Source organism: Nycticebus coucang, chromosome 16 (assembly GCF_027406575.1).
Source record: "Nycticebus coucang isolate mNycCou1 chromosome 16, mNycCou1.pri, whole genome shotgun sequence".
Lineage (NCBI taxonomy): Eukaryota > Metazoa > Chordata > Mammalia > Primates > Lorisidae > Nycticebus > Nycticebus coucang.
In genome coordinates, this window is record NC_069795.1 from 4,231,864 (window position 1) to 4,247,787 (window position 15,924).

General features: G+C 47.2%; 1 protein-coding gene across 2 annotated transcripts in view; it reads left to right on the plus strand.

The window, feature by feature from the left end:
- Window positions 1-15,924, plus strand: part of C2CD2 (C2 calcium dependent domain containing 2) — a 60,966-nt gene that overhangs the window by 24,586 nt on the left and 20,456 nt on the right. The window contains exons 4-7 of one of the 2 annotated variants that reach the window (XM_053564764.1): window positions 5,731-5,835; window positions 7,388-7,510; window positions 11,515-11,638; window positions 13,078-13,186. In XM_053564764.1, the coding sequence (XP_053420739.1) occupies window positions 5,731-5,835; window positions 7,388-7,510; window positions 11,515-11,638; window positions 13,078-13,186 (461 nt within the window). Of the gene's footprint in view, window positions 1-5,730; window positions 5,836-7,387; window positions 7,511-10,837; window positions 11,639-13,077; window positions 13,187-15,924 lie in introns of those variants that run through there. The other variant, XM_053564765.1, reaches the window with a different exon arrangement.

Genomic DNA, 15,924 nt, shown 5'->3' on the forward strand with positions numbered 1-15,924 from the left:
GTTCACTGGAGCTCCCAGTTAGCTGGTGCTTAAAAATTGCAAATGGTCACCTTATTCTGGTCAAGGGATCAATACAATAAAAGTACATTTCAATTCTAAATATATATGCACCCAACTTAAATGCCCCCAGATTTATGAAACAGACCTTGATTGGTCTAAGCAATATAATATCACAAAACATCACATAGCTTGGCACTTTAACACTCCTCTGGCAGAACTGGACAGATCCTTTAAACAGAAACTAAACAGAGATACCAGTGACTTAAAGATGACCCTAGAACAATTAGGCTTAATAGACATATACAGAACACACCATCCCAAAGCTAAGGTATATATGTTCTTCTTGACAGCCCATAGAACATATTCCAAAATAGATCATATCCTAGGATACAAATCAAACCTCAACAACAAAAAAAGAATTGAAATTATACCTTGTATCTTCTCAGACCACAAGGCACTAAAGGTGGAACTCAACTCTACCAAAAATTTCATTCCCACACAAAGACCTGGAAATTAAACAACCTTATGGTGAATAACAGTTGTGTCAATGAAAAGTTAAAGGGGGGAAATTATTAAATTCCTTGAACATAACAGTGATGAAGCTACAAGTTACCAAAACCTGTGGGACATTGCAAAGGCAGTCCTAAGAGGGAAATTTATCACATTAGATGCCTCCATCTGAAAAACAGAAAGAGAGTTCATCAACAAACTAATGAATCATCTTAAGGAAATGAAAATGGAAGAACCATCTAATCCCAAACCAGGCAGAAGGAAAGAAATAATCAAAATAAATAAAATTGAAAACAAAAGAATCATTCAGAAAATTAATGAAGCAAAAGGTTGGTTCTTAGAATAAATAATAAAATTGATAAACTTTTGGCCAGATTAACCTAGAAACAGGTAAGTAAAATATCTAATAACCTCAATCAAAAATGAAAAAAGGGAAATAATAACAGACATCATACAGATATAAGAGATTATCTCTGACTACTACAAGAAACTCTACACCCAGAAATTTGACAATGTGGAGGAAATGGATCAATACCTGGAATCACACCCTCTTCCTAGACTTAACTAGGAAGAAATAGATCACTTGAACAGAGTAGTATCAAGCACTGAGCTTGAAGAAACAATAAAAAAATCTTCCAACAATAAAAAAGCCCTGGACCAGATGGCTGCACATCAGAATTCTATTAAATCTTCAAAGAAGAGCTTGTACTGCAGAAACTATTCCAAAACATCAAGGAGGAAGGAATCTTCCCCAACACTTTCTACGAAGCAAACATCACCCTGATACCAAAACCAGGAAAAGACCAACTAAAAGGAGAACTTCAGACCAATTTCTGAAATGCAAAAATTCTCAATAAAATCTTAGCCAATAAATTACAGCTACACATTAAAAAAATTATACATCACAGTAGGCTTTATCCCAGGGGTGCAAGGCTGGTTTAACATGTGCAAATCCATAAATATAATTCACCATATCAAAAGAAGTAAAAACAAAGACCATATGATCCTCTCAATAGATGCAGAAAAAGCATTTGACAAAATTCAGCATCCTTTTCTAACAACACTTAAGAATACAGGCATAGGTGACACATTTCTTAAATTGATTGAAGCCATCTATGACAAACCCACAGCTGATACCCTATTGAATGGAGTAAAACTGAAAGCTTTTCCACTTAGAACTGGAATGAGACAAGGACTTCCACTGTCACCACTACTATTCAACGTTGTGCTGGAAATTCTAGCCAATGCAATCAAACAAGAGAAGGAAATGAAGGGCATCCAAATGGGGGCAGAGGAGGTCAAACTCTTGCTCTTTGCTGACAATATGATCTTATACTTAACCCCAGAGACTCAAACATAGGATTCCTGGAAGTGATCAAGAAATATAGTAACATCTCAGTGTGTAAAATCAATGTCCACAAGTCAGTAGCTTTTGTGTATGCCAGCAACAGCCAAGTTGAGAAGCTAATCAGAGACACAGTTTCCTTCTCAGTAGCTTCAAAGAAAATGAAATACCTAGGAATGTATCTAACAAAAGAGGTGAAGGACCTCTATAAAGAGAATTATGAAACCATAAGAAAAGAAAGAACAGAAGACATTAACAACGGGAAGAACATACCATGCTCCCAGCTGGGAAGAATCAACAATGTTAAAATGTCTATACTTCCCAAACCAATCTATAGATTTAATGCAATCCCCATTAAAATACCAACATCATACTTTGAAGAACTGGAAAAAGTAGTTCTTCATTTTGTATGGAATCAGGAAAAAACAAGCCAAGGCAATTTTTAGTAATAAAAACAAAGCTGGAGGTATCACTCTACCAGGCTTTCGGCTATGTTACAAGTCTGCAGTGATCAAAACAGCATCGTATTGGCACAAAAATAGAGACATAGACATTTAGAACCAATTAGAAAACCAAGAGATGAAACCAGTCTCTTATGGCCATCTAATCTTTGATAAACCAAACAAAAGCATACACTGGGGAAAAGAATCCCTATTCAATAAATGCTGCTGGGAAAACTGGATAACTACATGTAAAAGATTGAGACTGAACCCATACCTTTCACCACTTACAAAAATCGATTCAAGATGCATAAAATATTTAAATCTAGGGCATGAAACAATAAACATTCTAGAAGAAAATGTGGGAAAAACTCTTGAGAATGTTGGCCTGGGGAAAGATTTTATGAAGAAGACTTCCATGGCAATTACAACAACTAAAACAAATGAGACTTAATTAAACGGAAAAGCTTCTGCACAGCTGAGGACACAAAAATCAAAGCAAATAGACAACCTTCAGAATGGGAAAAGATATTTGCAAGTTAGAAATCTGACAAAGGGTTGATAACTAGAATCTACAGAGAACTCAAATTAATCAACAAAAAAAGAGCCAACAATCCCATATCACTGGGCAGGAGACATGAACAGAGCCTTCTCTGAGGAAGACAGAGGAATGGCTAACAAACATGTGAAAAAATGCTCATCATCTCTAATCATCAGAGAAATGCAAATAAAAACCACCCTGAGATATGGCCTAACCCCAGTGAGAAAGGCCCACATCAAGAAATCCCAAAGTTGCTAATGCTGGCGTGGATGTGGAGAGGGGTAGACACTTTTACACTGTTGGTGAGACTGCAAACTAATGCAGCTTCTTTGGAAAGAAGTATGGAGAATTCACAAAGAACTCAAATTAGACCTTCCATTTGACCCCACAATCCCACTACCAGGCATCTACCCAGAAGAAAAAAAATCATTCTATCATAAAGACATTTGCACTAGAGTCATCTGTCACAGCTCAATTTACAATGACCAGGAAGGGGGAAACAACCTAAATGCCCATCAACCCAGAAATGGATTAACAAACTGTGGTATATGTGTGTCATGGAATACTATTCCGCCATAGAAAGATGGAGACTTTACGTCTTTTATATTAACCTGGATGGAGTTGAAACACATTCTTCTTAGTAAAGCATCACAAGACTGGAAAAGCAAGCATCCAAAGTACTCAGTACTAGTATGAAGTCAGCAGACTGTCTAATTCACCCCCACAGAGGAGAAAACTCATTTCAATTCAAGTTGGGGGGAGGGAGGACTGATGGAGGGGGCAGAAGGAAGGGGGGCATTTGGGGTGCTTCCACTTAATGGGCACAGTGAGGTGTATAGCTCACCTTTTGGGTGTGGGACACAACTACTAGAGGGACTCTACCTAACAAAGTCAAATGTTGTGACCCGGTTGGTCATACCCTCCCATTAACCTGAAATAAAAAATAAATAAATAAAAGCTGCAGATTTCTGGGCCTGTTTTAAGGGTCACTGCCAATTTCTACTCCATCTTCCATCCTTAAACTTGGCTTCTAATTTGGGCCATGAGCCCACATCATGCAGAATTCCCAACCGCAAAAGAAGACGATACACCATGTGCTTTTCTCACAAAGGCACTGTTTTAAATAACCAGGACCAAGGAGATTGGCCACCTAAGTGGCTTTTTTTTTTTAATCTACCCCAGACCCTAGTCCCCCGCCCCCAGCCCAGTAACACTCCATTTCAGGGAGGTTCAGAGCCGGCATCATGGACGGTGAGGTGTTAACACTCTCCTGCACGCCCACATTCTTTGGACAGTGTGATTGGAAATAACCTTCAGGGTGTGGGTCCTATTTTCCCAACATCTGACACACATTTTGGAACTGATGATTCCAGTGAGGGTCACAGACACAAACCAAAAAGACATGGTTTCTGAGATGCAGTTATTGTTGATACCATTTTAAGCAGCTCATGGAGAGGGACATAAGTGTCTCTTTGGTCTCCTAGCACTAGTTGAAACCAGCCAGTGGATTACCTCTCAGAGCAGAGGCCGCAGCCGAGGACTGGTAAATAATTGATACTAAAGGTGGGAGGCGTGGCTGCACCGCTGCTGTTCTGACCACAGGCACAGAAAGGTGCCAGCAGCTCACGTAACTCAGTCATCTGGGGCAAGGCAGTTGAAGTGCACTTTTTCTAGAATTGCCTGAAATTATCAGGCAAGGCATGCGTGATGGGGTGGCTAGGAAGTAGAACTCATCATTTTTCTCTTACCCTGCTTGTAGCATGAGTTAGAGTCCCAAGTACGGAGTTAGTCTAAAATTGTCCTTTCTTTCCTAACAAAATTTGAGGAGCCTAGGTGGAGGAGGAAGGGAGATGAGATGAAAAGATTTTTGGCTTTAGAAAGAGTGTGTGGCTGAAAAATGCTAAGTTGTTTGCGGTGGTTGCTGAAACAAATCACCATACACTGAGTTCAAAACTGCGCATTTAAGGTGCTGTTGTCACAGAGGCCAGATGCGTAGTGCGAGCTCACATGGGGTCTGTCGCCTGCGCTCAGGGTTCTGGTAGAATGCAGTGCCATGGGCTTGTAGGACTGAGCTCCCATCTTCCTGCCGACCGCTGGTAGGGGCTGTTTTCAGCTCTTGGGGGCGCCTCATTTCCCTCCCAGTCATACAGCCGTGCAGAATCACACAAGTCCCACATCACATCACCCTGGCACTCTTCTGCCTTGTCCTCCTACTTTTAAAGACTCATGTGATTCCACAAGGTTCACTGAAAGGGTCCAGGGTCACCTCCCCATCTCAAGGTCCTTACCCTGATCACACCTGCTAAGGCATGTTAGGTCATGTAGTGACAGGTTCCAGGGATCAGGGGTGGACATCTTTGGGGGTCATCATTCTGCCTCCCCCAATGGGCAGGAGAGGGTGAGCCACTGTTAGAGACTGGAGCCGCTGTGCCCAGGCTAGGGATAATGAGTGTGTTGTCACACTCTGTCCACAGCCTCAGCGCAGGGGCGGGAGGGCCCTGTCCAGGGTTAGGGATAAAGCATCCTGGGCTCCTTCTCTCTCTCCTCTCTGCTGTATGCCTTGGCCATACTCTGAGAAAGAGATATGCAAAGGACAGTTTGTTTAAACTGTTTTAAAGAGACTGCAGAGTCTTAATGACATCTAGACTTCAGCCACCAATGCAGAGACTCCGCTCTGAGTAGATTAAGGCTGAGGAAGGTTCTGGAAGAGGGAGGGTGGATAGACAGCACATAGTATGCCAGGCAATTGTCTATGAAAATGAATAAATGAGCAGGCACACACACACACCTGTGCACACAGACAGGCACACACATGCACATGTGCACACAGGTGTGCACACACACACCTGCATGATAGAGCAGCCCTTCGGTAACCTTTTATTTTTCTTTACTAGCTGGAGCTCTGCATGCAAGAAGGGAGAGAGGACATCCAGATCAGGTGGTCCTTCATCAGTAGGCCGGAAATGGCTATTAAGGTCCAGCCCGAAGCCCAGGGGGAGGTCAGTGCGTAAGTTTCTCCATAGTGTCTGGGAGAGGGCGTGCGCATGGGCCAACTTGTCTGGGCCAAGGCTCTGCACACCTCTGACGTGGGTGGCGTCCTCCCCACCCAGGCTAATTAGGGACTCAGGGGACATGGGATGTCCTGTCCCTTCTGTCCCCTCTTGGCCTGACAGGGCACTGGGGGTGGGGACTTTGATGGATTTAATAGGGCCCCCGACCTGGGGTGCACCTGGATTCACCTGGCTACTTTTAACCTTTTGACTGTCACCGTTGTGTCCAAACAAGATGTTTGTTTGGCGGAAGTGATGCCTGTAGGCCATTGTTCATTTAACAAACAAAAACTTGAGGACACATGTTATCGTTATGTTACCTGACTTGAGTCTATAGGCGTCATATACTTCACTCTCAATATTTTTCAGTTTTACCTAAAATGATAATAATAGCAGGAGTATATATGAATATGAACTATGATAAATTTGAAACTGAAACCAACTTGGGTGAATTTTTTTTCTTTTATTTTTGAGACAGAGTCTCAAGCTATTGCCCTGGGTAGAATGCCATAGTGTCATAGCTCATAGCAACCTCCAACTTGGGCTTAAGCTATTTTCTTGCCTCAGTTTTTCTATTTTTAGTAGAGATAGGGTCTAATTTTTGCTCAGGCTGGTCTCAAACTTATGAGCTCAAGCAAACTACCTGTCTTAGCCTCTCTAGAGTGCTAGGATCACAGGTGTGAGCCACTGCGCCGGCCTTGGGTGAATTTTTCTTTGTTACTGTTATTGAGAGAGAGTCTCACTCTTTGTCACCCAGGCTGGAGTGCCATGGCATTATCCCAGCTCACAGCAACCTCAAACTCTTGAGCTTGAGTCATCTTCTTGTCTCAGCCTCCCGAGTAGCTGGGACTACAGGTGCCTGCCACAACCCCTGGCTAGTTTCTATTTTTAGTAGATACAGGGGCTCACTCTTACTCAGGCTGGTCTTCAACTCCTGAGCTCAAGTGATCCACCCGCCTCAGCCTCCCAGAGTGCTGGGATTACAGGTGTGAGCCACCGCTCCTGGCCTTGGGTGGTTTATTTTGATCAGTAAGAAACCAAAAATAACCAGCAGCTCCGTGTATCCTAATGGTTATTGGCTGTACACCTTCACTGTACACCTTAATTGGCCTGTTTCCTTTCTGAATGCTCTACAGCCAAAGGGTCAAAACTCCTGAACCCCCCCGGCCACTGGATGAGATTTAATTGGCTGAGAATTTTTTAGCACTTATGTGCAACCAAGGCGAATGAAACCAGGGTTCCCCTTGGCACTCTGTCATGTCTGACTACCAGGTCCTCTCTGCACGGGAGGGAACTTCACTTGTACTCAGGCCAAGGCTGGGTCTAAAGGCTGACTTCCGAGGGCAGTGCCTCTTTGCTCTCCGCAGGTTTTACAAGGATGCATCTAAACTCTGAAAGTAATTTCCTTCCTGTTTTGCATGGTTTTGGTGCTGGAGGAGGTGAACTTGGGAGTAGGGCATGGGCAGGTGAAGTTGACTTCATGACTTTGTCTTCTTCCCAGGACCAGGTGGTTGAGACAAATGCAATAGCCGACACACTGAAGGATATTTTGAAGTGTTTGGTTGGCTCTGCCTCTCCGTCAGTGGTCCTGAGCACCAGACCCGTGAATGTGAAGGAGGTTCAGGTGAGCCCATCTGAGGGGGCGGGTGCTTCTGAGCCTAAGGAACTATGGCTGCCTTGCTTGGAGGGTCTGTGTGCACATCCAGTGTACCTCTGCCTTCTGTGGGAGAGCCGAGAGGGCAGGAGCGTGTGCAGGTAGATAATGACCATGGCTTTGAGATGAAGCCTTAGGTTTGGAGCCCAGGGTTCAAAGCTGCACGAGGTGGAAGGAGGAGGCTGAGGGCCACCAGCACAGTCCCACCCTGGTCAGGCCTGGGTCCTCTGCTTTTCATGAGCCCAGACTTGACTTCACTATTCAGAGCCTCGGAGCCCATCCTTTCAGGGCTCAGGGACCTGGGAAGTCAAACCCGCAGTGACAGCATTGCCCCAGGAGAAAGTAGAGGAAGGTGTGCTGGGCGGGCTAAGATGGCCTAGTTGGGGCTGGGCCAGCCTGCTGCTGTGTATCCCTGCCTGCTGCCCCCGCCCCCACCTGCTGCCCCCCACCCCTGCCTGCTGCCCCCGTCCCCGCCTGCTGCCCCCCACCCCTGCCTGCTGCCCCCGTCCCCGCCTGCTGCCCCCCACCCCTGCCGGCTCCCCGTCCCCGCCTCCTGCCCCCCACCCCTGCCTGCTCCCCCTGTCCCCGCCTGCTGCTCCCTGGCCCCACCTGCTGCCCCCCCACCCCTGCCTGCTCCCCCTGTCCCCACCTGCTGCCCCTGTCCCTGCCTGCTCCCCGTCCCTGTCTGCTGCCCCTGTCCCTGCCTGCTGCCCCTGTCCCCGCCTGCTGCCCTCTGCCCCCGGGCCCCACCTGCCGCCCCCGCCCCACCTGCCGCCCCCCCACCCCTGCCTGCTCCCCCTGTCCCCACCTGCTGCCCCTGTCCCTGCCTGCTGCCCCTGTCCCTGCCTGCTGCCCCTGTCCCCGCCTGCTGCCCCCCCACCCCTGCCTGCTGCCCCTGGCCCCACCTGCTGCCCCCCCACCCCTGCCTGCTCCCCCTGTCCCCACCTGCTGCCCCCCACCCCTGCCTGCTCCCCCTGTCCCCACCTGCTGCCCCTGTCCCTGCCTGCTCCCCCTGTCCCCGCCTGCTGCCCTCTGCCCCCTGGCCCCACCTGCTGCCCCCCCACCCCTGCCTGCTCCCCCTGTCCCTGCCTGCTGCCCCTGTCCCCGCCTGCTGCCCTCTGCCCCCTGGCCCCACCTGCTGCCCCCACCCCCACCTGCTGCCCCTGTCCCCGCCTGCTGCCCCCCACCCCTGCCTGCTCCCCCTGTCCCTGCCTGCTGCCCCTGTCCCCGCCTGCTGCCCTCTGCCCCCTGGCCCCACCTGCTGCCCCCACCCGCACCTGCTACCCCTGTCCCTGCCTGCTCCCCCTGTCCCCGCCTGCTGCCCCCCACCCCTGCCTGCTCCCCCTGTCCCCGCCTGCTGCCGCTGTCCCTGCCTGCTGCCCTCTGCCCCCTGGCCCCACCTGCTGCCCCCGCCCCCACCTGCTGCTGCCCCTGTCCCTGCCTGCTCCCCTGTCCCCGCCTGCTGCCCTCTGCCCCCCCGCCCCCATCTGCTGCCCAGGCCGCCTGCAGCAGCCCTGGGAGGTTTTCATCCTTGGGGGTGCAGGACGGAGGAGGCTGGTCTCTACTGTGTGACCACTGTCTCACGCTGCCTCCTCCTCCCCATCCTGGGGCCTTCTGCACCACCTGATGAGGATGCTACCTCTCTGGTTAGATTCTTATCCAGAGCTTTTGTCCTGGTTATCCTCGTGAGGCCTAAGCCACACAACAACAACCCGTTGCTTAAGGCTAATTTCTCATACTCTGATTATAGTGTCCCTGAATTTAAAAAAAGGTATCGGAAGTGATTTTCATGTAGCATGATTTATTATGCAGTTCTTGGTGAAGTCAGTTTGAAAATATCACTTAATATGATTTGTGTGGCGCAGACTGTTCGTCTCTGGCTCTTGCTAGGGCAGGTGTCACCAGCTGTCAGTACAGAGTCCGGAGGCTTTGACAAATGTTAGTTGATTGCTGTGTTCTGTGCTAAGCTTGGGCACTGAGGGTCACAAGACTATAAGAAACTATCTTTACCCTCCTGATGCTTACAGAGCAGCAGAGCAAGCAGTCAGGTCACCAGGCAGAGCAGGGAGGGGCTCGGGGATGTCCCTGCAGCTTCCCAGGGGCTTGAGGCTGGGGAAGGGGAGGCCTCCCCAAAGACAGGGAGAGGTGGTACTTCCCAGGAGGGGAGAGCAGAGTGTCAGCCTGTCCCTTTTGGTAATTCTGTTACAGAGGTTTATTTCAGATCAGAGGTGACTATCTTGAATATGGCAATAAATTTTTAATGTCAACATTTGAGACATGTCATATAATAAGAGTTTATTAAAATTTATTTATGAATATTTATTTATCAAAATAGCATATGTAATATGTAGTATAATATATTGATCAGGGAATTCCAGAGAAACAGAACCAATATATGTGTTTGTGAGAAAGACAGAGTTTGTGTAAATAAATTTATTATAATAGACTTAATGTGATTATGAAGGCCATTAAGTCTCAGGACCTAGAGTAGACAAGCTGGAGACCCTGGGAGCCTCTGGTCTAATTCTAGGTCGAATCTGAAGGCCTAAGACCCAAAAGAGCCAATAGTGTATGTTCCAGTTCAAAGGCCAACAGGCTCAAGACATAGGAAGAATCAGTGTTTTGGAAGGCAAGAAAAGACTCGTGTTGTACCTCAAAGCAGTCAGGCAGGAGGAGTCCCCATTATTCATAGGAGGCTCAGCAATTTTGTTCTGTTTGGGCCTTCAACTACAGCAGAACCTCCACAGCTGACCCACTCCCCACACTGACCACCCCTGTTTAAGTTGCCCTAATTCTCATAGACTGGATATATACCACACGTATGTATCAGTACAGCAGGCCCAGTTCCTTATGTTGACCACCCCTATGTGGACCAGCTTGCTACAGTCCTGGAGTGGTCAACTTACAGAGGCTTTGCTGTAATTGGATGAGGCCCACTCACATTAGGGAGGAAAATCTGCTTTTTCAGTTGACTGACTCCAATGTTAATCTCATCCAGAAACACCCTCTCAGACACATCCAGAATAAGGGGTGACCAAACAGCTGAGCACCCAGGGCTCAGTCAAGGTAACACAGAAGATTAACCATGACACAGACAGAACTGAAAAGTATTTCATCTCCTTCCCTGATGTGCGGGTTGCTCGGTCCACAGTGCTGTGTGCCTGAATTTTAAGGACTTCTACAATTTCTTCTTGGTTCTCTAGCACTCTCAGCTCTCATTTGGGAAGCGCTTGGTTCACAGCAGTGTTTTCCAAGAAGGGGACTTAACACCACGTCACTTGAGATGTTAGTAAGCAGCCCCTCAAGAAGTGTTTAGGTTGGAGCAACACTGAGCATCTCTGCCTGGAAGGCTCTTCCTGCAGAGGGCCTGTGCTGCCTCTGAGAAGCCCTTCTGGGTCCCCCACACTCACAGTGGAAGCAGCGGGTGGCAGATGGAACCTGGTTTGGGAAACACTGGTTTGAAGGTGGGCTTCTTCCCAGGGGGACTCTTTCTAGTGCAGTGCCCTGCTGCCTGATAGAGGACATGCTGAGATGGTCGCTGGTGCCAGCCGAGCCTGCCTCTGTCCCCTCATTTGGCAATGCCTGGTGGCCCTGGCCTGCCACGCCATGCTTGGTTCTAGAGGACAGTGGGCAGCTGCAGCCTCATGTGGACGTCCTCCTGCTCTGAGGACTGCCCGTGGGCACAGAGTGTGTGCCCACAGCATGTCCAGCCCCTCTCTCCCTAAACAAGGAGCTGTGGGGACCGGCAGTGTGGCCCTGTGGCTGCTTCTGGTACTTGCTTTGTTAGGATGGGAAGGCTCTGCAGTGGGGTGGTGAGGGGCTCTGCTCCCTCCCTTCTCACAGAACAGGGAGCTGTCTGAGAGCAGACCGCAGGCACAGGTTGCATGTTACTCCTCCCTGGAGCAGGAGCCCAGCGGCCCCTCCTGGGTCCAGGGTCTCTCTGTGGCCAGTGCTTTCTGTCTGCGTTTCTGCAGGACCTGCAGCGTGCTCCGTCTCCTGCCCAGGACCCCTGCCCGCCTAAACCTCCCCGGGCTCATGAGCTGAAGCTCCTAGTGAAGAGCATCCGAGCCTCGCTGCTGAACGGTCCAGGCGCTTCAGGTGGGTGGAGGCGGGGTCACACCTGTCTGCACCTGGGCAGGGCAGGGCTGCCTGGGGGGGAGGGGGACCTTTGGGTGCCCTGTGACCGCCCTCCTGGGGGTCTGCAGCAGAGCCTGGCCTTCGTTTGAGAAGAGTGTGGAAAAACCTAACGGTAATACAGGCATTAAAAGCCAGTCCTCCTTTGGCACCTGTGGAGGCCGAGGGAAGCGAGGCTTGTGGTTGCTTCATCCTTTTTCTTTGGTCTGGAATGTTCCGGTCTTTCTTTGCCTTTGTTTGTTTCTACTATTGAACTAGCACATACGTGCTAAGCTCTGACCCGTGTGTAGCTGCTTCTTTCCTGTGAATTAGGGGGCTGGGTAGATGGCTGATGGGGTGTCAGAGGCCTCTGCTCACTGGGGACTCTGGTGCTGGGAGACAGTAGCTGCTGTTGGAGCTGAGGGGGGCAGCGAGGGCTGACAGCCCCTTAGGGGTGATTCTGTCCCGTTGTTGAGGCCCTAGACACGTCCTTGCCAGGGACAGGATACACCTTTACATGACGACTCAACTTTGCTAAAAGCAGTAAGGAGTTTGTTTCTATTGTCTGAGAATGTTAGAAGTGACTTGTTTTATGTGCAAGAGTTTCTCCCAATTCCAGTTCCAGAAGCACGGACAGGCCACATCTAACCACCGAGACCCATCTCCATGCTAGTTATCGATGATGTTTTGATAAAAGTGATCAATATTGACCTTTGAGTCTGTACTGCCCAGAGGCCGAGAGCAGCTCCCAGACCCCTGTGGCCCGGGTTGGGGTTCCAGCTCCAGCTCACACCTGCTGTGAGACCAGCCTGTTTCTGCCTCTGCCAGGATATGCCCTCCACTGGGTCCAAGTCTCCCCTCATGGGTGACTGTGAAAGTTATGGAGAGTGTGTGAGGGTGCTCTGGGCTGCAGCATGGGAAGGGGAACATGTGCTGGTGCTTGTGGATCACACAGTACACACGTGCTGGGGACTCTGTGCCTCAGAGCAGAAATAGCTGTTCTCTAGTGAAAGGTCCTTTTATTTGGATCAAATACCCCAGAAGACCTTTGATTGAGCTGTGTCTGGTATAATGACACTTTTCTATTGTAAGGAAGGAAATGGGTTCTCTGTGAGATATCTCAAATTTAAGAGTCATCCCAAATTTATGTTTAGGCTTTGGCAAGCTGATAGCCTCGTCTCTGTGGGTAATAATGCTGCCAGGTGGGGTTCCCCTGCCTGGGAGGCTGCACCTGCTGCCAGGACTGATGGAGGAAGTAGGGCACTTGGGGTCACTCCAGGAGTGTTGACATTAAGGCTGGGAAGAAAATTTTTAATCCCAGTGAAATCCTATGTTTTGGCCTTTCTTTTATATGCAAACAGTGTCTTCATGCCATTTAAAAATAAAATTAAAAGCCAACTCAATGTCCCTTTATTTGGTTGCAGGTAGCACTAACGTGGTGTGCAGGGCACAGCTGAACGATCCGGTTCAGAGGTTCTCCAGCACCCTAGCGAAAAACACTAGTGACCTCACTTGGGAAGAAGAATTCACCTTGTGAGTACAGCCTGGGTTGTCAGAGGGTTGGTTTTCCACAACTCTATCTATTCAAGACTGCCAAATCCCAAAATGATTTTGTAGCACTGTTTATGCCAAAAAATAAAATAATAAGGTAGCCTTAAGTCAAACATGGATTTCTTTTTAAAGGCAGCTCTCTAGTGTCAGTTTCTTCTCTTACCCTGTTGTGACAAGAGGGAGCTGTCATTGAGTTTCCCACTTGCCTTAAAAACACATCCCACCCAGAGCAGAATAGAAGGAAACTTCTGATTGATACCAAAAGCTGACAAAGAGAGTGGAAAAATGGAAAAGTTTAGGCCACTTACAAATAATAATATAAGAATCATAAATAAAATATTATCCAGTAGAATCTAGCAACACATTAAAAATAAAACCAGCTGCTTTGAGACCATCCTGAGCAAGAACAAGACCCCCATCTCTATAAAAAATAGAGAAATTAATCAGGCATGGTGGCACACACCTATAATCCCTGCTACTTGGGAGGCTGAGACAGGAGGATCACTTGAGCCCATGAGTTTGAAGTTGCAGTGAGCTATGATGATGCCACCACACTCTAGCCCAAGCAACAGAGTGAGACCCTATCTCAAAAATGGAATAAAATGAAATAAAGCCAGTTAAGTTCATACTGGGAATATAAGGATGCTTAATGTAAGGGAATCAATTAATGAAATTTATGGTATCACTAGAACAAAGAAAGAATAAACTTTGTATCTCTGTATATGCCTGAAAGATGTCAATGGCATTTAATACCCATTCTTAGTTTTTAAATCCTTAATTAGAACAAAATTTATGGAAAATTCTTTAATGAGATTTTTTGTTGTTGTTTGCAGTTTCTGGCCAGGGCTGGGTTTGAACCCACCACTTCCAGCATATGGGGCCGGTGCCCTATTCCTTTGAGCCACAGGCGTTCTCCCCCCGCCCCCTTTTTTTTTTGTTGCAGTTTGGCTGGGGCCAGGTTTGAACCCTCCACCATCAGTATATGGGGCCAGCACCCTACTCACTGAGCCACAGGCACCGCCCTTTTTAATGAGATTTTTTTAAAAGTCACTATAAAGGTTAAAAACCAGAAGCAGTCCTTCTGAAATCAAGAGAAGGATGCTCATTATTTTGTTCTCGAAGTATTAGGTTAGCACAATTAGATTTTAAAAAAACAATGATATGCAAATACTGAAAAGGAAGAGGCAAAAGTAATATTTTACACGTCATATTGCATACATGAACTGTTCAAGAAATTCAAATAAAACTATCAGAAATAATAATGGGTATAATGTAGAAATAAGTAATATTAGAAAACTAATAGAAATAATTCAACAAAGTAGCAATTGTTGAAATCAATTGCTATCTGATGATTAAAATATAAATAATTACATAAAGTAATCGAAGAAAATGTTCGGTGTATATATGAAATCTGATAATTAAGTTCAAGAACTCATTCTAGAAAAAGCGCTACATATTGCTTTGCTGAATATCACTACAGTCAGTCACCTTTGGAGTACTCCCCTTGGGAAGCTGTGCACTGAAGCCTGCACCTAGTCCACCCTTCAGAGCAATTTTGGAGCTCTTTTTTGGAATGGCCATCAGGGCTGTTGTCATAGGGCATACAAAAACATACAACAGCAATAATGAACACCACTTAGCAAGACACCATTACACATTAACAGGAACACAGCTGTGAGACACTGATATACCCGGGTTATGAGACCTTACTGAGTTGTTTGTACAGTGCTACTGATGTAAACACATGATGACAAGATCATGAACTTAACTATCAGACCTCATATGATGACAGCTCTGATGGTCATTCCAGAAAAAGAGTTCCAAAATGGCTTTGAAGGGTGGACTAGGCACTGGCATCAGTGCACAGCTTCCCTAGGGGAGTCCTTTGAGGGTGACCAGAGTGATATTTAGCAACGAGGCAGGTAGCACTTTTTCCAGGATGAGTTCATGTTCATTGACAAAAATATAAATACTCCCTTAGAAAACTGGGCAAAATTCCAAACTAGAAATAGAATGACTGATCTAAAACGACGCTTTATCTCAGAAATAAGGGAAATAGTGCAAACTTAAAGAGGAAGAGATCATTTTTCACCTTACAGGTTGGTAAAGAGCAAGAACATGGCAGAGGAGGTGTGAATTGGAATAAACCCTGTGGATGTTATCAACAGGCATGTATATTAAAACCCCTCAAATCCATGTGCCTTTTGACTGGCAATTATAATTTTCCTAAGGAAATAATCACAGTGTGGAAAGATAATGTTTATCTCAGCTTGTTTATACTTATGAAATATTGGAAGCCACAAGCCCTTTATTAAGGAGTTGCCCACGTGAGATCTCTTAAGGCCATTAACCATGATGTTGCTCCGTAGTGACTGCAAAGATGTCCCCAACATCTTCAGCAAGGAAAGTGGGTTGCAGAGGAGGGAGAGGTGTCCCGCGCCATGTGTGCCTTAGATCGTTACGTAGCTGTGTTTTCGGTACTGGCCACATGCAGCTCTTTAAAGTTAATGAAAATTAAACAAAGTCACATTTGGTTCCTCAGTTTGCACTGGCCACATATCACGTGTGCTGTGGCTGCTGCATGGGACAGGGCCGCTGTCATCATCACAGAAGGTTCTGCTGACAGCTGCGGAAGGCTGTCACCAGATATTAGCAGTGACTGTTTCTGAGTGAAGAGGCTACAGATAATCTTCTCCTTTTTTGCTTGTATGTCTCCATCG